Here is a 24,023-nt window from a genome sequence, read left to right on the forward strand (position 1 = left end):
ATATAATAATAATTAAACACAAATGCCAAATGTGATGCTTGTCTACATGTTTAGAAAATGTATTATTTCAATCGTGACAATATGCCATTCTTATTTGTCCAAGACAAATAATCTTGTAATTGTAACTGATATGTTTCTTAATATTTCATTTTTTTTTACATTTATTTTGGTAGGTTAAAGAAATAATATTCTTGAAAAATACTGTTATGGAATGTGATGCTTGTGGTACGTATTTTGGTAAGATCACTGTAATATGTATGATGTACAATTACATAGCCTTTATATTTTTTTCTCTCCATTGTGCCAATATAGAGTATAGAATTTCTCACAAATCATTGAGCATAGCAAGTATAGTGTGTAAGGTTGAGGTATACTATTTAGAATATACAACTAAGCATTCCATTTCTTCAACAAGCTCTAATGAAAGTTCTGCTGTGTTCAGAAGGCATATGAAGTAATGCAACTACCCATGTGTTGCATCATTCACTTGCTTCTGTGTTGTCTCACTGTCATGAAAATAGACAAGATAACATTACTGACCAGAGCTCAGGACAGATAGGGATAGATTCTGGCCGATCCTAGAAATTATGTAGAATATTAAAAGTAATATCTTCATACTATGTACATCACACACACGCGAGTCCGCAGGCGCATGCACACACACACACACACACCAAGATATGTGGAAGCATTATTTGAAACACAAACAAAAGCATAACCTGTGCAAGTTCAGGTGATACAAAACAGCAAATCAAAAGGGAAATTAGACAGTCTGTGCAGAGCTCACATGTCTTGAGTCATCTCTCTTGTGGGCCTCATGCTATTCTACAAAAAACAAATTATATCTGTTCTTTCCCTCTACTGCACATCAATAGCTTTCCCTCTGCTGTGAGAAATGCCAAGACAAAGTAACATCTCAGTCAGCCAAAGTTATCTTTGCCCAGCCCGACGGAAAAACAGAAAACAAGTTTTTTACTCCCTTGGTATGCATTTACAACATGGCCAAAAAAGACATGTGGGCAATAGTTTAAAGGAAAGCCATCATGGTGTCATACACTGAACCAAACTCGAGGGAAATAAAAATATAATTTACTTGAAATTGGTACTAAATTCTGTTTATGGTAAAAAGAAATACATTTTTGCAAAACCAATGCCTTTATAGTTTAGAACAAGGGTCGTCTTGTTTTAACTCCCTGTTCACTAACTTAACATATTTGTACAGTTTGGTCCCGAATTATTTGGACACGGGTACAATATTCATAATTTTGTCTCTGTACGTCACCAAAATGAATTTGGAATGACACAACTGAGATGTTAAAATATTATCTATGATTGTTTTAATTTGTCCAATTACATCTGAACCCCTGACATAAAGGGATTGTGGATTAAAATGGTTGCAATTCTGAAATGTTTCATATGATATTTTTGTTCAACCCTTTGAATGAAAGCTGAAAGTCGACACTTCAATTGCATCTCGGTTGTTTCATTTCAAATCCAAATTTCAAATTGTGGTGGCACACAGAGTCAAAATTATGAGAATTGTTCTAATGTCAAAACATTTCAAGACCTAACTTTATGTATGCATTCTATGTATGTAAGAAAGAGGCCTTCATGGGGATTAACAGCTATGTCATCCTCCCCCACACCACAAACAAATGAGCATTTCATAAAGATGAAAAGACCCCAAAAGGTGACAGAGCTGCATTGACATTATAAGTACTAAAAATCAAACCTCTCTAGAGACAAGGTTTTTTTTTCTGCATAAAGTGGTTTGATATAAATTTAACTCAACTCCTTTACTACCAAAATATATATACACGTTCTCTTTTACTTTAATTTACTTTGCAAAATTACATTTAGTCAACATAGCTTCACTTACAAACAGATGGAAGGAATCTCTGGCACTCAAGCAGATAAGGTGAAAAATTAGGCTAAGCAGGTGCTGTAATTTAAATTGTAAAAACATATAAAATCCATTTCCAATCTTACACTATTCATCCAACATGCTAACAGGACTTAATCGTAGATAATAAAGCTTCACTTGCGTTCACCTTCAATCCAGGTATAATTACTTGCTTGTACTGGAATTTCTGTGCCAGGAGCCCATTTCACAATTTAATGTCTGCAAATGTTCTGATAATGGCAGCCCTCCCTCTTTCCTTGAAACAGTAAAGGAAATGTTAAATATTATACCATTCCTACATGAAGGAGCAGTGACTCCCTCATATTTCTCTTATGCCTTTTAGCAGCACATTAGCTTTCTGTAAGAAATTGTTATAAAACTTTTAAAATACCTTTATTTAAAAAAAATTAGATTAAAAAAAATTAGATTCAACTGTATTTACTATGTAAAACGACATTAAACTCAAAAACAGACATTTGTTCTGCATTCTTTTGCCATGTAAGTAAGCTGTACTTCTAGGAAAGCCATAAGGGTTCTTACAAATATCTACAAGCGTGGTAGTTGACCAATATTATTTATCTATATTTGTCACTTCTTTGAGACTCCTGTGCTAGCTATGCACCTCATGCTTCCAATACATGATATGCTATTTTTTTATTTTTATTTTTTTATCCTTGGTAGTGAAAGGGGTAAATAAATGTACTAAATGATTAGCTCCTCTTTACCTCTCTTCTCTTTTTTAAGGCATTCACACCAGTGCCACTAGCCAAGCCATAAAAGTCACAACTTATCAAAATGGATGTAATCCAAATCCCTGCTATCCTGGTGTTACATGCACTGTAACCGGCTCTGGCTTCCGTTGTGGGACTTGCCCAGCAGGTTATTCTGGTAATGGATCTCATTGCACTGACATTAATGAAGTAAGTAAAAAACACCTTAATGCAATGCCTCATAATCGTGACTGACCAAAACCTCCAGTAAAGTCTAAATTATTTCTGGCCATTGTTGGGAACGGTGGATTATCATGTTTTAAAGGATTACAACTTCAATCCACCTCATTCAGCAAAGGTTATGAACTTCCAGTAACTCTGATTCATTCCTGAGCTATAGTCACAGGAAAATTACAAAAAAATGTTAGGGCTGATCTTATGAATAACTAAAAGGTTATTAAATTGAAGGGTACCTTTTATGACAAACACAACTCAATCTTTAAGGATAGAGAATCAAATTTCCTATCTGCATTGTTATATCATAATTGCTAGCAATTATCTAGATGTTAAAAAATAGCCACTTCACTTTCTGTTAAAATGTGCTGATCAGCACAGAGATAAGAAGGGTGTGCTCTGTATGTCTGTTATCAAGGATATCCTCCTCTGGATGTCTATTTTTGAATTCAGCCTAAGGGAAAGCAATGGTTAGAAAGGGAAGAAGGTAGGAAGGGCAGGCTATGGGTGAGTGCAGCAGCAGCTGCAGGATGGTGAGAAACAGCCAAAATAATATATTGCAGCAACTTTGGACAGGCAATCTGGGAATGGAGAGAATACATATGTTTATTTACACAAAGACAGCATAAATGTTGAGTACTTATAACCTGTTATGGGAAGCAAGTCTTTGCTTCCCAAACAAGGGTATGCAGAAGAGGTGCGTCTTACAGCAAGTGTAACTCCCACTGAAAAGATTATTGATGATCTCAGGAGACAGAGGAAGAATAAATACATTAAAATATGTGCTTTTAATACTATTAAGGGAAGAAGCACATATAATTGCATTACACGAGTCAGGCCAGATTTATGGGAAATTGAAAAGCTTTATCTGCCATGACAGGTTCACTTTAAGAACATTGATTAATCATAGATCACATTTTAATAGGAAGGAAGAAACATGTAGGCCATTTGGGTGGCACAAACTATTTTATTTTTTTATTGTGGTCGCATATTCAATTTCTGTGTCTGGCTGTTGCTATAATATGTAATCAACAATTCAGAACGTGATTCAATGAACATCTCTTTACAGTGCACTGTGAATCCTTGTTATGCTCGAGTCCGATGCGTCAATACCGCTCCTGGCTTCCACTGTGAACCTTGCCCCATTGGTTATATAGGGAAGAGGGTTGAAGGGATTGGACTGGAATACGCCAGAGCAAATAAACAGGTAAGGATGTTCAGGTTGTAATTTGATAAACATAATGTGTAAGAGGAACAAAGTGAGGAAGGATTTGATATTAATGTGAGTATAATAATAATTATTAGAGCAGACCTGTCACTTTCTGAAGCCTTTACATGGTTTGCAAAGACCCTTGATGTTAGCATCTCCAATTAGGGTAAAGCTGCCAGGGTGCAGGGCAGGGTGCAGGGCAAAATAAGTTTTACTTACCTGAAGTTGAGCTTCACGGACATTGCCATCTTCTTTTTTAAGGTCTAGTTCTTGTTACTTCATGTGCCAGGAGCTGCATTAGTGCTGTACTCTCGCGATGAGCGAGACCATGAATGAATCCCACAGGTATCACTTCTGATGGTAGCTGGGACTACAGAGGTTGTAAATGGAGCTTCGTCTTTTGTCAACTTTTGTGAGCCTCAGATTTACCATAGTCCCTATTTCATATCATGGTACTGTTTCGGTCTGTTGGAGTTTCATTGAATTAAAAGATTTTCTATCTTAATGAAATACTGAGAAGGGAGAGAGCCACTTTAACATTATAATTTAGTGTTTAAAATGGTTATTGACAGGAAACAAAACTAAATACAAGGCGTTAGCTTGGTCAGGGCCGGCCTTAGGGGTGTGCAAGCTGTGCGGCCACACAGGGCACCATGGAAACAGGGGCGCCATGCGACCGACATAGCTCATACATGACCGGATGTGAAATGTGTGCACCTGCTACCTGGATGGAAGATTTCAGCCTGGGTGGCCGACTATCCCAAAAAACACATGGCAGTGTGGGTGGGGCTTACCAAGAGGCGGGGTGGGCGGGGCTTACCTGGCACCAGGGGTGGGCTAACTGCACCCAGAAGCCGGTGCTGCACAGAAAGGGGAAGCAGAAAGGAATACCTGCTACCCCAACAACTCCAGAAGCTGCAACTGCCTCCTCCCTTACAGACCATAATAGATAGAGGTAACATTCCATTTATGTGACTGTCTGCTCTGTGTGTGTGTCTGTCTGTCTGTCTGTCTGTCTGTCTGCGTGTGTGTGTGATTGTCTGCCTGTGTGTGTGACTGTCTGGCCATGTGTGTGTGAGACTGTCTGCCTGTGTGTGTGGCTGTCTGCCTGTGTCTGACTGTCTGCCTGTGTGTGTCTGAATGTCTGCCTGTGTGTGTGTGTGTGTGTGTGTGTGTGTGTGTGTGTGTCTGACTGTCTGCCTGTATGTGTCTTACTGTCTGCCTGTGTGTCTGACTTTCTACCTGTGTGTCAGACTGTCTGCCCGTATGTGACTGTCTGCCTGTATGTGACTGTCTGCCTGTGTGTGTGACTGTCTGCCTGTGTGTGTGACTGTCTACCTGCCTGTGTGTGACTGACTACGTGTGTGTGTCTGTCTGCCAGCCTGTGTGTGACTGTCTTTCTGTGTATGTGACTATATGCCTGTGTGTCTGACTGTCCACCTCTGTGTCTGACTGTCTACCTATGTGTCTGACTGTCTGCGGTGTGTGTGATTACCTGCCTGTCTGTGACTGTCTCCCTGTGTGTGTGACTGTCTGCTGTGTGTATGTGTGTGTGTCCTACTGTCTGCCTGTGTGTGTGTCTGACTGTCTGCCTGTGTGTCTGACTTTCTTCCTGTGTGTCTGACTGTCTGCCCGTGTGTGACTGTCTGCCTGTATGTGACTGTCTACCTGTGTGTGTGTGTGTGTGTGACTGTCTGCCTGCCTGTGTGTGACTGACTATATGTGTGTGTGTGTGTGACTGTCTGCCTGTGTGTCTGACTGTCCACCACTGTGACTGACTGTCTACCTATGTGTCTGACTGTCTGCATGTGTGTGTGTGTGTGTACTTATCTGCTTGTGTGTGACTGTCTCCCTGTGTGTGTGTGTGTGTGTGTGTGTGTGTGTGTGTGTGTGACTGTCTGCCTGTGTGTGACTCTCTGCCTGTGTGTGTGTGACTCTCAGCCTGTGTGTGTGAGACTCTCTGCCTGTGTGTGACTGCCTGTGTTTGACTGTCTACGTGTGTGTGTGTGTGTGTGTGTGTGTGACTGTCTGCCTGTGTGTGTGACTGTTTGACTGTAACTGTGTGTGTGTGTGATGGACTGTCTGCCTGTGTGTGTGTTACTGTCTGTTTTGTGTGTGACTCTAACGGAGTGTGTCTGTCTGCCTGTGTGTGTGTGTGACTGTCTGTCTGTGTGTCACTGTAACTGTGTGTGTGACTGTGTGTGACTCACTATAACTATGTGTGTGACTGCAACTATGTGTGTGACTGTAACTGTGTGTGTGACTGTAAATATGTGTGTGACTGTAAATGTCTGTGTGTTACTAACTGTGTGTATGACTGTCCCCTATACAAACACTACACCCCTATACACACACACAGACACTATCCATGGATGTCAAGATTTTCTGCACAGGGCGCCTAAAGGCCTAAGGCCGGTCCTGAGCTTGGTGACCAATTCTTCCATAGTGATTCATTATAAATTACAATCAGTCAGTCAGTCATCAATCAATCACCTTCATCAGACTTTTGCCAGTATCAAATGGGCTTTAGTTGCACTGGTAAAGGCAAACTACTGAGGTAATGGGTCAGTTGCTTACGGGCTATCTACCTATGCACTTTGTATAAAAGAGCTTAATGGAAAGAATTCAACATACAGGCAGGGCCCTCTCTACCTTTTGTATTTGTGTGTATATTGTATGTTCTCCACTAATTGTACAGCGCTGCGGAATCTGTTGGTGCTTTATAAATACCAGTAATAAATAAATAAAACATGGCAGATATGATTGGTCTGTTTTAACCAGTGCGGGCAAAACCCTTCTGTGATAAAATGCATAATTAATTTATTTGTGTGTGATATGCCCCAAAGTGTATCATGGTCCCTATTGCAAACTGAATACTTTCTATCTGTATTCATTTACATTGCTCAAGCTCGCTCTAAGAATCGTCAATAATTTAGAAAAAGAGGGGATACATTTGTATTCTGTCCAGTGTTCCTCGGCATACTTATTCAGCTGAATAATTCATAGCCTATACATTAACAAGTTATTTGATTAGCGCAGTATATAGGTCATGTCTCCGCCTTGCTTCAATCATTTTGTCGCATGACTGATTCATTTTAAAGCTGATGATCAAATAATTGAAATTCTGCTTGTTGCTATACCATCTATGGGAATTTCCATAATAATTAAGTTGCTGTACCTAAATGCAAACTGGTGCATAAGTTAGCGCCCTTCTATATATTCTATCACTGTATGTTCTATTTATGAGTGTAGCAGTCACATTATACATTCATGAAGGGAATAAATGAAATCTTTGGTGGTATGAATCACAAGGACACACAAAGAAACAGAGGAAAAAGTAAGTAGAAAGTATCTCCGATTTTGAAATTTAGAATGGTTTACATACACTTTTTTTATTTTCGTGTGGAAAGGAAGGCGTTAAGTAACCACTGCCTTCACCTCCCGCTGTGGCCAAATAAAGAGGTTTATATGTGTAAGTGAGGGACAGAATCCCTACAGCTTTCTCTCTGACAGTGAACAGCTTACTGGTGTTGTACATATTTTATGCTAACCAATGTTTACCTACATACAACATAACATACACATTGACGAACACAAGAATAAATTTAAAAAGCTCAGAGGCAGCCAATAAAACTGAACGAGTAAGCGAGAGACAAGCACATGCTCATGTAACAGAGGTAAACGCGTGCCTAGTGTACAAATGTAGATGTTCAGAGCCAGAGAGTAAAAATCTAATCTCTTCATATCACGTAATATATTCACATTTCTCTAGAATCATTTCATTACAAGCGGAATGTCGAAACACTGATATTTTACCATACTCAAAATCAGTTAATTGAAATTGATAGTGCTTTTTAATTGAATATGTTCTTAACGTTCTAAAACTGATATAAAGTTCGGACTAACCTTGTTTGGCCCTTGAGAAAGGCGGTTTGTTTGTTTTTAGTACTTTAGCGAACTACTACTTTAGTACTTATTTTGCAGTCTTTATTGTGCTTTAATGAGACTTTTGGTTCACCAGTAGTGATGTCGCGAATACAAAATTTTCGGTTCGCGAACGGCGAACGGCGAACGTGAACCTGCAAACCGGGTGAACCGCCATAGACTTCAATATGCAGGCAAATTTTAAAACCCACAGGGACTCTTTCTGGCCACAATAGTGATGGAAAAGTTGTTTCAAGGGGACTAACACCTGGACTGTGGCATGCCGGAGGGGGATCTATGGCAAAACTCCCATGGAAAATTACACAGTTGATGCAGAGTCTGGTTTTAATCCATAAAGGGCAGACATCACCTAACATTCCTAAATCACAATGGATATGGCTTGACACCTGACATATGACATATTGACACCTTGACATATGGATTGACACCTTTCCTCAGAGACCCTGATACACACTGGCACAGAGCAGAATAGGGACTGTTCCCCCTACATAGGGTCACTTGGCAGATATGGATTGACACCTATCCTAAGGATCCCTGATACACACTGACACAGAGCAGAATAGGGACTGTTCCCCCTACATAGGGTCACTTGGCAGATGTGGATTGACACCTATCCTAACAATCCCTGATACACATTGACACAGAGCAGAATAGGGACTGTTCCTCCTACATAGGGTCACTTGGCAGATATGGATTGACACCTGTCCTGAAGGACCCTGATACACACTGGGGTGGGGGACCTACTGCCTTCCCCCCCAGCCCCCACCCTTGCACGGTGGGTGGGGTCCATAAATCACAATGAGGGGGACCTACTGTCGTCCCACCGCCCCCACCCCTGCGCGGTGGGTGGGGGCCATACAAATAATGACGGGGGGACCTACTGTCCTCCCCCCCCAGCTCCCACCCCTGCGCAGTGGGTGGGGGCCATAAAAATAATGAGGGGGGACCTACTGTCCACCCCCCGGCCCCCACCCCTACGGTGTGGGTGGGGGCCATAAATCTCAATGGGGGGGACCTACTGTCCTCCCCCCACCCCCACCCCTGCACGGTGGTTGGGGGCCATAAAAATAATGAGGGGGGGACCTACTGTCCTCCCCCCTGGCCCCCACCCCTGCGCGGTGGGTGGGGGCCATGAAAATAAAGAGGGGGGACCTACTGTCCTCCCCCCCGGCCTTCACCCCTGCGTGGTGGGTGGGGGCCATAACAATAATGACGGGGGGACCTACTGTCCTCCCCCCCTGGCCCCCACCCCTAAGTGGTGGGTGGGGGCCCTAAAAAAACAATAAGGGGGGACCTACTGTCCCCCCCAGCCCCCACCCCTGAGTGGTGGGTGGGGACCCTAAATAACCCCCCCCCCAATCAAAGGTGACTAGGGGTCCCCAAGCCCGTAGTCACCCACCCCCCAACCCCAAAAGAAGTTACCCCCTACCTACCCCCCTCACCCTAAAAAATAGTGAGGGGGGAATAAAATAACTAACCTGTAAAGAAAAATTCAACTTACCATTTGATGTCTTCTTTTTTCTAAAATCTTCTTTTTTTCAGCCCCAAAAAAGGGCAAATAAAAAGCCATAAGAACTGACGCAATTTAAAAAACAAACAAAAAAAAACGAGCGCAAAAAATAATAATCCATCTTCACCCATGGAGGGCTCCGCGCAGACTGAGCTCTGCAGGGCGGGGGAATGCTTATAAAGCCTTGCCACGCCCTGCAATTAGGCTAAGAACACTCTGATTGGCTGGTTTAAGCCAATCAGAGTGCTCTTTGTCATTTTACACAGCGTGGGAAAATTCTAAAGAACTTTCCCACGCTGTGTAAAATGACACAGAGCACTGCGATTGGTGGGCTTGGAATCTAACCAATCAGAGTGCTCTGTGTCATTTTACACAGCGTGGGAAAGTTCTTTAGAATTTTCCCACGCTGTGTAAAATGACAAAGAGCATTATGATTGGCTTAAACCAGCCAATCAGAGTGTTCTTAGCCTAAATGCAGGGCGTGGCAAGGCTTTATAAGCCTTCCCCCGCCCTTGAGAGCTCAGTCTGCGTGGAGCACTCCATGGGTGAAGATGGATAATTTTTTTAGCGCTCGTTTTTGTTTTTGTTTTTTGTTTTTATTGCGTCGGTTCTTATGGCTTTTTATTTGCCCTTTTTTGGGGCTGAAAAAAGAAGATTTTAGAAAAAAGAAGACGTCAAATGGTAAGTTGAATTTTTCTTTACAGGTTAGTTATTTTATTCCCCCCTCACTATTTTTTAGGGTGAGGGGGGTAGGTAGGGGGTAACTTCTTTTGGGGTGGGGGTGGGTGACTAGGGGCTTGGGGACCCCTAGTCACCTTTGATTGGGGGGGATTTTTATTTAGGGCCCCCACCCACCACTCAGGGGTGGGGGCTGGGGGGGGACAATAGGTCCCCCCTTATTGTTTTTATTAGGGCCCCCACCCACCGCTCAGGGGTGGGGGCCAGGGGGGAGTACAGTACGTCCCCCCTCATTATTTTTATGGCCCCCACCCACCGTGCAGGGGTGAGGGCCAGTGGGGGAGGACAGTAGGTCCCCCCCCTCATTATTTATATGCCTCCACCACCCACCGCGCAGGGGTGGGGGCCGGGGGGAGGACAGTAGGTCCCCCCTCATTATTTTTATGGCCCCCACCCACCGCCGCGCAGGGGTGGGGGCCGGGGGGAGGACAGTAGGTCCCCCCCCCTCATTATTTTTATGGCCCCCACCCACTGCGCAGGGGTGGGGTGGGGGAGGACAGTAGGTCCCCCCATTGTGATTAATGGCCCCCACCCACCGCGCAGGGGTGGGGGCCGGGGGGAGGACAGTAGGACCCCCCTCATTTTTTTTATGGCCCCCAGCCACCGCGCAGGGGTGGAGGCCGGGGGGAGGACAGTAGGTCCCCGCCCCTCATTATATTTATGGGCCCCACCCACCGCGCAGGGGTGGGGGCAGGGGGAGGACAGTAGGTCCCCCCCAATTGTGATTTATGGCCCCCACCCACCACGCAGGTGCAGGGGATGGGGGGGAGGACAGTAGGTCCCCTCCCTCATTATTTTTATGGCCCCCACCCACCGTGCAGGGGTGGGGGCGGGGGGGGGAGTACAGTAGGTCCCCCCCCAGTGTGTATCAGGGATCCTTAGGATAGGTGTCAATCCATATCTGCCAAGTGACCCTATGTAGGAGGAACAGTCCCTATTCTGCTCTGTGTCAGTGTCTGGGGGGAGTATCTGCAGTAATACAGAGTGTCTGGGGGGAGTATCTGCAGTAACACAGGGAGTCTGGAGGGAGTATCTGCAGTAACACAGGGTGTCTGGAGGGAGTATCTGCAGTAACACAAGGTGTCTGGAGGGAGTATCTGCAGTAACACAGAGTGTCTGGGGGGAGTATCTGCACAAACACAGAGTGTCTGGAGGGAGTATATGCAGTAACACAGAGTGTCTTGAGGGAGTATATGCAGTAACACAGAGTGTCTGGAGGGAGTATCTGCAGTAACACAGAGTGTCTGGAGGGAGTATCTGCAGTAACACAGAGTGTCTGGAGGGAGTATCTGCAGTAACACAGAGTGTCTGGAGGGAGTATCTGCAGTAACACAGAGTGTCTGGGGGGAGTATCTGCAGTAATACACAATGTCTGGGGGGAGTATCTGCTTGTAACATTTATATGCACTGAAAAAAAAAATAATACATTGCAAAAAAAAAATGAATGCAGCCTCTGAATGAATCTTAAATGGATGCTGTCCAGGAGGTGGGAGGGTCTGGAAGGGAGGGTCTGCTGCTGATTGGCTGGAATGTGTCTGCTGAATGTGAGGTACAGGGTCAAAGTTTACTCAATGATGACGAATAGGGGGCGGACCGAACATCGCATATGTTCGCCCGCCGCCGCAAACGCGAGCACTCTATGTTCGCTGGGAACTATTCGCCGGCGAACCGTCCGGGACATCACTATTCACCAGTTTCTGAGACAGGAGGGGCATTGGGCTTAATACGAAGGGTAGTTGGAAGTCTCTCTTTCTCCCTTTATCTTTTCTACTATAAACTCTTCCCTGTCCTTTCGATTTCTGGTACATTTTTGCAGCACAATATACTGTTTATGTTGGTTTCTAGTGATTATCTGCATGGCCTAATATACATTGTAACATGTGTCTCCTTTACTAACAACTCTGTTATGAGTTTTAGTGCTAAATTTTTTGGATACAACCCTTTACAGTCATATGCCTGCAGTAACCAAGGATCTATTTATCTATGAGTTTCTAGCTTTTTAATTTATTATTTTTTCAATAAAGTTTATTAATTATTTTGGTTTAATTCTTAGACGCTCCTATTGGGGTGGTTTTTGAGGGGGATCAGCCCGGTTGATTACGGGGTGATCCTGCCTCATTTTTTGCTCTTTATCTGATATAAAGTTGTTTATGTTAACCACTGTGACTGGTTGGGGAAGTATCTCCCGTAACCAATCTACGGTGAAGATCAGCATTGGAGCGGATCCCTACCATGTTCACAAAGATTGTTGGTGCTTTATAAATACCAGTAATATTTGTTTGTGGAGTAGATTTCTATTAATGTATGTAAACAGAAGACATCCTGGATGACATTGGGTTTGGAAGCGGGTACAAGCTGATTATGTGCCACCTGGGCTAAGTAAGGAGGGACTGCTGTTAATGTGGCCAACAGGGTTTGTCTGAATCCAGTCACATCTCTTAATCTCTGTCAGCGGGAGTGTGAGTGTATATAGGTGCCTGCTAATGCAGCGTGAGCAATGTTTATATCTGTATTTGCTGGCGAAACTTGAATAAGTGAGCATACATGCTGGTGAAAGATGAGTGTGAATATCTGTGTCTGCTGGCGGATTGTATGAGTTCACATATATCTGCTGGTTGCATGTGTGTGTGTGTATTTGAGCAGGGTGTGTCCATCTGTAGGCTGGGTGTGTAGGCTAAGCAGGGTGTGTCCATCTGAGAGTATGAATGCTGGAGCAAGATGAGTGTCAGTTTGGGAGATGTGTGTATGTATACCATTCTATAGCTCGTTAGACTTTCCTGTGGAAAACACTGGGGCAAGTGCAATGCCAGAAGAGCTTGCAGTGAGATAAATGCTTTCAGCATACCCTTTTTAAGTTGAAAGGAAATAATTATTACCGACAGAATTGACTTGTTTGCAAAATAGATAGTAAATACAAAGTCACTTTTCTTACTTTAAAGGAACACTCCAGGCACCATAACCACTACAGATTGTCTGGACAGCCCTGCCAATCTCCCATGTTAACGGTTTGACTTATTACCTGTGGTCTTTAAGGTGCCGCTCCTCGCCTCCACTACCATGAATGGAGAAAACTAAGTTCCTGAAGAAAGCAAGGCTTAGCTAATTGGCTTAAAACGATCAGCTGACACTGTAGTGATTATGGTGCCTGGAATGTTCTTTTAAATATATTAAATATATATGCACACACACAGTGTCTCTTTAAGTAAGTTTCTAACACAAAACATGTGTCCTGGGCGAGAGAGAGAATAAACTCCAACATTTAGTTTAGGTTTTGGATCAACAGCAAAAACATATGTGAGAAAAGCTTGATGGACCCACCCAAGTCTCTTTTCAGCTATGTAACTATGTAACTATGTACATTCTAAGCTTACAAACTGTGGTGTTGGTTGAATAGTATGAACAACAATTTAAATCTTAGTTTGGTTAAGATTTCAATAGGTGTGTTGTAAATGTGTTTTGGACAATACCATATGAGTATATTCATTATTGTTTTTGAAAATGTTTGGTGACCTCTCAAAACAGAGAAAATATCAATAATTAATGTTCAAGTCCACTAGGTGTCAGGATGCTGCTGTGTCAGTATTACATACACTGGTATAGCTTCTTAATAGCAATGCAAAAGAAACAATATTGCCAGAAAAAAATGTATTCGCCCACTTATAAACAACTACATTTTTTGTAACATTTTCAACATTTCAACCCTTTCGATACAGAAAGAATCTGATAGACAAGTTGTGTTTTAAACACACACAGAAGCATGGAAATTACAGCTTTAATGTCAGTTAATGCTTAAACAATAAAAAAAAACACAGAACAATGTTACTTGCATCCTATCCCAAATCCCTAGGACATTTAAATAACTAGAGGTGTTCTAGTATCACTCCAATGGCCATTAAAGTGTAAGCTCACCTGACACGTCAAGGCAAACCTCTTAGGTGAGTCCTACACTAACAATTCACCTGGCTGTTTTCAGGTAGAAGGTAAAATCTCTAATGAGACAGAGAGGGGTATTTCCCAAACCCCTATACACTTATTAACCCTTAATAAGGAACACATTGGGTGGGTGGCAGCACAGCAAAAATGCCTATACTTTATGAAGACAAAGGCTAAAAAGCCCAATTGTCCATGGTCAAACTGAGAAAACTGAAGGAATTCTACTGTCACATTGCAAATAAGGTCATATATAAGTCATGGAGGGCAAAGTGGAAAATTTGGAACTCTGAGCTAATATAAAATAAACTAAAACACATGTATGGAGTAGTGATGTCGAGAACACAAAATTTTCGGTTCGCGAATGGCGGACGCGAACTTCCGCAAACGTTCGCGAACCGGCGAACCAGGCGAACCGCCATAGACTTCAATGGGCAGGCGAATTTTAAAACCCACAGGGACTCTTTCTGGCCACAATAGTGATGGAAAAGTTGTTTCAAGGGGACTAACACCTGGACTGTGGCATGCCGGAGGGGGATCCATGGCAAAACTCTATTGGAAAATTACACAGTTGATGCAAAGTCTGGTTTTAATCCATAAAGGGCATAAATCACCTAACAATCCTAAATCACAATGGATATGGCTTGACACCTGACATATGACATATTGACACCTTGACATATGGATTGACACCTGTCCTCAGAGACCCTGATACACACTGACACAGAGCAGAATAGGGACTGTTCCCCCTACATAGGGTCACTTGGCAGCTATGGATTGACACCTGTCCTCAGAGACCCTGATACACACTGACACAGAGCAGAATAGGGACTGTTCCCCCTACATAGGGTCACTTGGCAGATATGGATTGACACATATCCTAATGATCCCTGATACACACTGACACAGAGCAGAATAGGGACTGTTCCCCCTACATAGGGTCACTTGGCAGATTGACACCTGTCCTCAGGGACCATGATACACACTGACACAGAGCAGAATAGGGACTGTTCCTCCTACATAGGGTCACCATTTTTAGCCCAAGGCAGCTCATCTCATCAGGCCTTTTTTAGTTGAATGTATCGCCCACTGTCAGTCCCTTCGGGATCCATCCCTCATTCATCTTAATAAAGGTGAGGTAATCTAGACTTTTTTGACCTAGGCGACTTCTCTTCTCAGTGACAATACCTCCTGCTGCACTGAAGGTCCTTTCTGACAGGACACTTGAAGCGGGGCAGGCCAGAAGTGCTATCGCAAATTGGGATAGCTCAGGCCACAGGTCAAGCCTGCACACCCAGTAGTCAAGGGGTTCTCCTCAGAGTGTCGATATCTGCAGTTAAGGCAAGGTAGTCTGCTACCTGTCGGTCGAGTCGTTCTCTGAGGGTGGATCCCAAAGGGCTGTGGCGATGCGTAGGACTTAAAAAGCTCTGCATGTCCTCCATCAACAACACGTCTTTAAAGCGTCCTGTCCTTGCCGGCGTGGTCGTGGGAGGAGGAGAATTACTTTCACCTCTTCCCCTGTTAGATTCCCGTTGTGCTGTGACATCACCCTTATACGCTGTGTAAAGCATACTTTTTAATTTATTTTGCAAATGCTGCATCCTTTCCAACTTGTTGTAATTTGGTAACATTTCCGCCACTTTCTGCTTATACCGGGGGTCTAGTAACGTGGACACCCAGTACAGGTCGTTCTCCTTCAGCCTTTTTATACGAGGGTCCCTCAACAGGCATGACAGCATGAAAGACCCCATTTGCACAAGGTTGGATGCCGAGCTACTCCTTTCCCGTTCCTCCTCCTCAATGATCTCAATGAAGGTATGTTCTTCCCCCCAGCCATGTACAACACCACGGGTATCAGATAGGTGACAACGAGCACCCTGGGATGCCTGTTGTGGTTGGTCTTCCTCCTCCTCCTCAAAGCCACAATCCTCCTCTGACTCCTCTTCCTCACAATCCTCTTCCAGCGTTGCCGCAGGTCCAGCAAGCGATGCTGATAAGGCTGTTTCTGGTGGTGATGGTGACCACAACTCTTCCTCTTCCTCTTCACGCTCATCTATGGCCTGATCCAGCACTCTTCGCAGGGCACGCTCCAGGAAGAAAACAAATGGTATGATGTCGCTAATGGTGCCTTTGGTGCGACTGAGTAGGTTTTGTCACCTCCTCAAAAGGACGCATGAGCCTACAGGCATTGCGCATGAGCGTCCAGTAATGTGGCAAAAGAAATTCCCAGCTCCCCAGAGGCTGTGCTAGCACCCCGGTCATACAAATATTCATTAACGGCTTTTTCTTGTTGGAGCAGGCGGTCGAACATTAGGAGTGTTGAATTCCAACATGTCGGGCTGTCACAAATCAAGCGCCTCACTGGCATGTTGTTTCGCCATTGGATATCTGCAAAGTGCACCATGGCCGTGGAGGAACGCCTGAAATGGCCACACACCTTCCTGGCCTGCTTCAGGACGTCCTGTAAGCCTGTGTACTTATGCACAAAGCGTTGTACGATCAGATTACACACATGTGCCATGCACGGCACATGTGTCAACTTGCCCAACTTCAATGCCGCCAACAAACTTGTTCCGTTGTCACAAACCACTTTGCTGATATCCAGTTGCTGCAGAGTCAGCCACTTTTCCATCTGTGTGTTCAGGGTGGACAGGAGTGCTTGTCCGGTGTGACTCTCTGCTTTCAAGCAAGTCAAACCCAAGACGGCGTGACACTGCCGTATCCGGGATGTGGAATAGTACCTGGGGAGCTGGGGGGGTGCCGTTGATGTGGAGCAAGACGCAGCAGCAGAAGAGGACTCAGCCGAGGAGGTTATGGAAGAGGATGGAATAGGAGGAGTAGAGGAGGTGGCAGCAGGCCTGCCTGCAAGTCGTGGCGGTGTCACCAACTCCTCTGCAGAGCCACGCATTCCATGCTTGGCAGCCGTCAGCAGGTTTACCCAATGCGCAGTGTAGGTGATATACCTGCCCTGACCATGCTTTGCAGACCAGGTATCAGTGGTCAGATGGACCCTTGCCCCATCACTGTGTGCCAGACATGCCATTACTTCCTTTTGCACAATCGAGTACAGGTTGGGGTTTGCCTTTTGTGCAAAGAAATTTACCTTCCACTGCGGTATCCCAATAGCCACAAATTTTTTGAACGCCTCAGTCTCCACCAGCTTGTATGGTAAAAGCTGGCGGGCTAATAGTTCAGACAAGCCAGCTGTCAGACGCTGGGCAAGGGGGTGACTTTCTGACATTGGCTTCTTACGCTCAAACATGTCCTTGACAGACACCTGACTGTGGGCAGATGAGCGGGAACTGCTCAAGGCGAGAGACGGAGTGGCGGATGGTTGAGAGGGGGCAAGGAGGACAGCAGTGGTTGACGTGGCTGAAGATGCTGGACCAGGAGGAGGATGGCGGCTTTGAGTTTGTGTGCTGCTTGTACTCATGTGTTGATCCCATAGGCGTTTGTGATGTGCGATCATGTGCCTACGCAAAGCAGTTGTACCTAGGTGGGTGTTGGACTTCCCACGACTCAGTTTCTTTTGGCACAGTTTCAAATGGCATCGCTGTTGTCAGAGGCAGACAAACAAAAAAAATGCCGCACTGCTGAGCTCTGCAATGACGGCATTCTGGTGGTGGACACAGCATGCGTTGATTGGCGTGCTGTCGGGCTGACCCCGGGTGCCGATGCATGCTGTCTGACTGTGCCACTAGCTCCTTGTGATGACCTCCCCCTGCTTCCAACTCATCTCTTCCTCCTCCTCTCAGTCTCCCCATCTGAACTTTCGCCCTGTTCTTCTTCTTGCCGAGCGGGCACCCACGTGACATCCATGGACGCATCGTCATCATCAACCGCTTCACTTGTATCTGACAACTCAGCAAAGGAAGCAACAGCGGGTACAACATCATCATCATCACACCGTACGTCCATGTGTGTAATGCTGCCTGCCTGAGACATATCCCTGTTATCTACATCCTCTGGCAATAATGGTTGCACATCACTCATTTCTTCAAACGGATGTGTAAATAACTCCTCTGACATACCAAGTAAAGCGGCTGTGGTGCTAGTGTTGGTAGTGGTGGCAGGCGGGTGAGTGGTATCTTGAGAGGTGCCCGAAGCTAAGCTGGAGGAGGATGGTGCATCAAGGTTCCGAGCGGAAGCTGTAGACGATTGGGTGTCCTGTGTTAGCCAGTCAACTATGTCCTCAGAACTTTTCAAGTTCAGGGTACATGGCCTCTGAAAACTGGGCATTATTCTAGGGCAAAAGAGAATCACAGCACCACGACCACGATGGCCCCTGCGGGGTGGCCTGCCTCTGCCTGTCATTTTTTTTTGGGTTAGTGGTACTATGCGTGCAAGCTACTGTGAGACCAGATATGAGTGGCAATGTGCACTGGCAGAGGTTGGCAGAGTACACGCTGAAGGCCTGACACCCGCTTGAAGGACTCTGACTGCTATTCAATCTATAACAGTGGAAAAAAGTTTTTTGGTTTTAAATGCACGCTATTGTGACACCAGATATGAGTGGCAAAGTACACTGGCAGAGGTTGGCAGAGTACACGCTGAAGGCATGACACCCAAACGCTTGCAGACAACTAACTGCTATTAGCTTACAGTGAAAAACGTTTTTTCTTTTTAAAGGCACGCTATAGTGACACAAGATATGAGTGGCAAAGTGCACTTGCAGAGGTTGTCAGAGTACACGCTGAAGGCCTGACACCCGCTTTAAGGACACTGACTGCTATTAGCTTACAGTGAAAAACTTTTTTTCTTTTTAAAGGCACGCTATTTTGACACCAGATATGAGTGACAAAGTGCACTTGCAGAGGTTGGCAGAGTACACGCTGAAGGCCTTACACCCGCTTTAAGGACACTGACTGCTATTCGCTTACAGTGAAAAACTTTTTTCTTTTTAAAGGCACGTTATAGTGACACCAGATATGAGTGGCAAAGTGCACTTGCAGAGGTTGGCAGAGTACACGCTGAAGGCCTCACACCCGCTTTAAGGACACTGACTGCTATTAGCTTACAGTGAAAAACGTTTTTTCTTTTTAAAGGCACGCTATTGTGACACCAGATATGAGTGGCAAAGTACACTGGCAGAGGTTGGCAGAGTACACGCTGAAGGCCTGACACTCAGACGCTTGCAGACAACTAACTGCTATTAGCTTACAGTGAAAAACTTTTTTTCTTTTTAAAGGCACGCTATTGTGACACCAGATATGAGTGGCAAAGTGCACTTGCAGAGGTTGGCAGAGTACACGCTGAAGGCCTGACACTCGCTTTAAGGACACTGACTGCTATTAGCTTACAGTGAAAAACTTTTTTCTTTTTAAAGGCACGCTATAGTGACACCAGATATGAGTGGCAAAGTGCACTGGCAGAGGTTGGCAGAGTACACGCTGAAGGCCTGACACCCGCTTTAAGGACACTGACTGCTATTAGCTTACAGTGAAAAACTTTTTTCTTTTTAAAGGCACGCTATTGTGACATCAGATATGAGTGGCAAAGTACACTGGCAGAGGTTGGCAGAGTACACACTGAAGGCCTGACACCCAGACGCTAACAACTAACTGCTATTACAATAAAAAAATCTATTACAGTAAAAAAAAATTATTTGTTTTAACTGCAAGCTTAAGCTATTGTGACACCAGATATGAGTGGTGGCACTGGGCAAGTGGGCACAGTATCCACTGTGAGCCTGACACAGAAGCTGGCAGGCAGGCAACTGCAATTACATTACACAGAAAAAAGCAGACTGATGTTCTAGCCCTAAAAAGGGCTTTTTGGGGTGCTGTCCTTACAGCAGAGATCAGATGAGTCCTTCAGGACTGTAGTGGACACTGAATACCCTAGCCTAGCTATCAACTTCCCTATCAAATGAGCAGCAGCTACACTTTCCCTCCTCTATCTAAGAATGCAGCTTCAGAATGAATCTAAAATGGATGCTGTACAGGAGGTGGGAGCGTCTGGAAGGGAGGGTCTGCTGCTAATTTGCTGGAATGTGTCTGCTGACCGTGAGGCACAGGGTCAAAGTTTACTCAATGATGACGAATAGGGGGTGGATCGAACCGCGCATGTGTTCGCCAGCCGTGGCGAACGTGAACACGCTATGTTCGCCGGGAACTATTCGCTGGCGAACAGTTCGGTACATCACTAGTATGGAGTAGAAATCACAGTACAAAATAAAACACTTCATATATACAGATTAACGGGAACAAACTACAATGGAAAATAACCAAACCCAAAAGAAAAATATTTCTACAGAACAATTTTTTAAAGGAAATTGTTACCTAAAATCTTGAGTTTTAATCTTTTGTTTTCCAACCTATGTGTGTTGCATGAGTTGCACAGAGGATTTGTTTTGTTTCTGCATCCATCTGTTTATCCTACATTTATGCATTGTATTTCATCCCAAGTTTCATCTCATGTTTCAGATAAATGTTATGCAAATGTTATGCTATGTTTAAGAAAAACATACTGTGTAGTGAAAGGGTTAAAACATTATTGCTAGCATTCATATTCTAACTCACTTTGTATATCTGATCCTGGCTGGATAATACATGGTATAGTCAAGCAGGACAAAAGATTGACCGGTAAATAGCAACTGTTTGGGTACTAGAGGTCTAACCTTTTGGGATACTCACAGCCTTGACCAATATCAGCTTGAAATATTTGCGAACAGCTCTGAGGACTTGAAATGTCTCTTTAAGCATTATAGGGAGTACAAAGCATAGTTTTAGATGGTTGCCTGTTCAATTGGCTTCTTTAAATGGGCTACTATAGTCTTCAGAACAACTACAGCGTATTGCATTTGTTCTGGTGAGTAGAATCATTCCCTTAAGCATCTTACAGTAAACACTGTCTTTTCAGAGAACATGCAGTGTTTAAATTACAGCCTAGGGATAGCTCCACTGGCCTTAGATTGCTGGTAAAGCTGCTTCCTGGGGCAGTACTGCAGAGTAAGCAGCATTGCCATGCTGTGTCTCCACCCTCTGCATGCAGACACTGAACCTTCCTCATAGAGATTCATTGATTAAATTCATCTCTATAAGGAGATGCTGATTGGCCAGGGCTGTGTTTGAATCATGTTGGCTCTGCCCCTGATCTGCCTCCTTGACAGTCTCAGCCAATCCTATGGGGAAGCATTGTGATTGGTTTAGACCACCACTTCTGATGATGTCAGCAGACAGAGGCAGCTCAGAGGCAGAAAGGGGCAGAGCCAGCAGCTGCAGACTTAAATATATGTAAGATTTTACTTTAGGAAGGCAAGGTGGGCAAAGGGGGCTTGATGGTGGTTTTAACATAATTGGGTTAGGAATACATGTTTGTGTTCCTGACCCTATAGTGTTCCTTTAAGGAACAACTGTCATCAGATTTTTATTTTTCATTTCTTAAAACTGTATTACATTTAAAAATTTATTGATTTTTTTTTAATTATGTATATACATTTATTTGAAGAAAAAACTCACATTTTGAACTTTAATCACACACAGAAGGCTCCTGCTAGTTCTAGAAATCTATTAACAAGAAATACAAATTCTAAATGAAACAGAATATGCAATAATGGAAGTGTAAATATTAGATCTTTCTTTACAGGAAGTGTTTAGGAAGGCGGTGTAAGTCATATGTGTGAAGGTGTGACCAGGGCTGCATAAACTAAGTGATTTATCTCTGAAATGGCTGATACTTTAGCAATAAGACTGCAGGGGCAAGATCTATATACGAAAACGACTTCATTAAGCTAAAGTTGTTTTGGTGAGTATAGTGCAGTCATGTTCATGTAAACAATGCCTTTTCAGAGATAAGGCAGTGTTTATATCAATTTCTAGGGACACCTCCAGACGGTTACTAGAGGTGTTTCCTGGGTCAGTGCTGCACAAAGTGCAGCACTGACGTTTAGTGTCTCCACGCTCTTCATGGAGGCGGCGACTTTTCCCCATAGAGATGCATTGATTCAATGCATTTCTATGAGGAGATGATGATTGGCCAGCTTGGCGTTTGGATCCACCCACGCCCCACCTCCTTGGCTGAGATAATCAATTCTGATAATGTTAGCCAAGGTGGCTGGGTGGTGACGGGGCCAGTGCCAGTGGACTAATGCAGGGCTGAAATAAAGGTGAATTTTACAGCTTTTTAATGGTGCGGCAAGGGGTACTGGCAACCTAAATACTAGGTTCAGGAATGCACGTTTGTATTCTTGACCCTATAGAGTTACTTTAAGGTATGGCACAAAAATATGGTAAAAATATTATATTATACTCAAAAAACTAATTCAAAATAAGCAACATATTTTGAGATACAGCATATAACTTTTTATCTGTATATTTGTATACTTTGATACTAACTCTAAACTTGTTTCTCACCTCTCTTCAGGTGTGTGATGATTTAAATGAATGTGAAAGTGGAAATAAACCGTGTCCTGGAAACTCAGTTTGCATCAACACCAAGGTAAACTGTTATAAATCAGATGTTTAATAAGGGGAATCAAGAGTCTGGGGCTAACCAGTTCTTTTTAGTTAATTGTTAAATAGGTCATGCATTTTACTAGATTTAAGAGTAGCCTAACCAACCAATCCAATATAAATAAATATAAAAAGATAGTCACATTTAAAGTTGCTATGTTTGTTATAAAATCCTAGGCTTTAGACTTCAAGCAATTGCCACCTCTCAGAAAAGAAAGTGATCAACCAGTGAATATGCTCTCAGAACTTTCTGTAGAACTGTTAAAAACATTCTAGGCATATTTATAGAACATGTAGTTCAGTTATCGTATTTACTTAAGAAAGATGTTATTGGAACTAATAATCCCAGAGTCCTGGGTGAGTGCAGTTTAGAAACTGTGGACAGAAACAAACAGTTATGTTATCACATACATGGATGAAGCAACCAAGAAGAAAAAGGTATTGTAGGATGGGGTGAGACAGAGGAAGCAGGGTTAATATGTAAAATGTAATTTTCAAAAACTAAATAAAATTGAGATTGCAAAATATATCTAATGTTTAAGGTAAAAAACGATAAAATGCTTAAAATATGTATTTGATGCTTAAAAATGTTCTTTTTCACTTATATACAATACACAGTTAAATAACCTGAGAGGTATAAGGAAACCTGCATTTCATGTGTTTCACATTTTACACAATGAGGTTTATTAATTGAATATTGTCCTAACATTTGCCAGTCCATAAATGAGTTAGGAGATTATCAAATTGTGTTGGTGAAGAGAATTTTTGAGAAAGTTTGTCTCTTTCGTTACCAGTGGAGTGGTAAATATGACTTTAAATCAGGCAGAAATAGAATAATGGCACCATAAACACAATAAACAGTTACTGAATGTATCTGCTATCTCATAAACTTGCAAGCAATCGTATACAGTGCAGAATTTTGGCAATAGTTCAATCTAATAATTTCGGAAGACATAAACCTCATGCTTACATATTATAAAAAAAAACAACAAAATATAAGTGACGTCACATTATGGTTAAAGCACAAAAAGCAAAATGCTGTTAGCTACTTTTGTCCAGGATACGCTGGGTCTTGTTGATAGAAAGGAATCGCAGGGCAGAATTCTAAAGGTAATCCATCACCATGGAAACCAATTTAATGTTACTGCTGATTAATCCTCTTGTAGAATATTCCTTTAGATATACACTTTATAAATAAACCTAATCATGTTGATCATTAGCACACATCTTGTTAGGTAGGATAGTATATGAAATATTAGATGACACAAAAGTCACCCAGACCACTTCATTTCAATGAGGTGGCCTGTTTGCAGTGGTCCTCTCATTTTAACCCTTCAAATTAAAACATTGCTGGTTTTTAATATGGCTCTAGTGGTTGTCCTATTGATGG

The 24,023-nt window shown here is 43.4% G+C and overlaps 1 protein-coding gene across 2 annotated transcripts in view; it reads left to right on the forward strand.

Moving 5' to 3' along the window:
* Nucleotides 1–24,023, forward strand: part of COMP (cartilage oligomeric matrix protein) — a 77,542-nt gene that overhangs the window by 25,057 nt on the left and 28,462 nt on the right. The window contains exons 3-6 of one of the 2 annotated variants that reach the window (XM_063455398.1): nucleotides 174–237; nucleotides 2,648–2,823; nucleotides 3,917–4,054; nucleotides 22,545–22,619. In XM_063455398.1, coding sequence (XP_063311468.1) covers nucleotides 174–237; nucleotides 2,648–2,823; nucleotides 3,917–4,054; nucleotides 22,545–22,619 — 453 coding nt within the window. The remainder of the gene's footprint in view (nucleotides 1–173; nucleotides 238–2,647; nucleotides 2,824–3,916; nucleotides 4,055–22,544; nucleotides 22,620–24,023) is intronic. The other variant, XM_063455399.1, reaches the window with a different exon arrangement.

This window comes from Pelobates fuscus, chromosome 5 (genome assembly GCF_036172605.1).
Source record: "Pelobates fuscus isolate aPelFus1 chromosome 5, aPelFus1.pri, whole genome shotgun sequence".
Taxonomy (NCBI): Eukaryota; Metazoa; Chordata; class Amphibia; order Anura; family Pelobatidae; genus Pelobates; species Pelobates fuscus.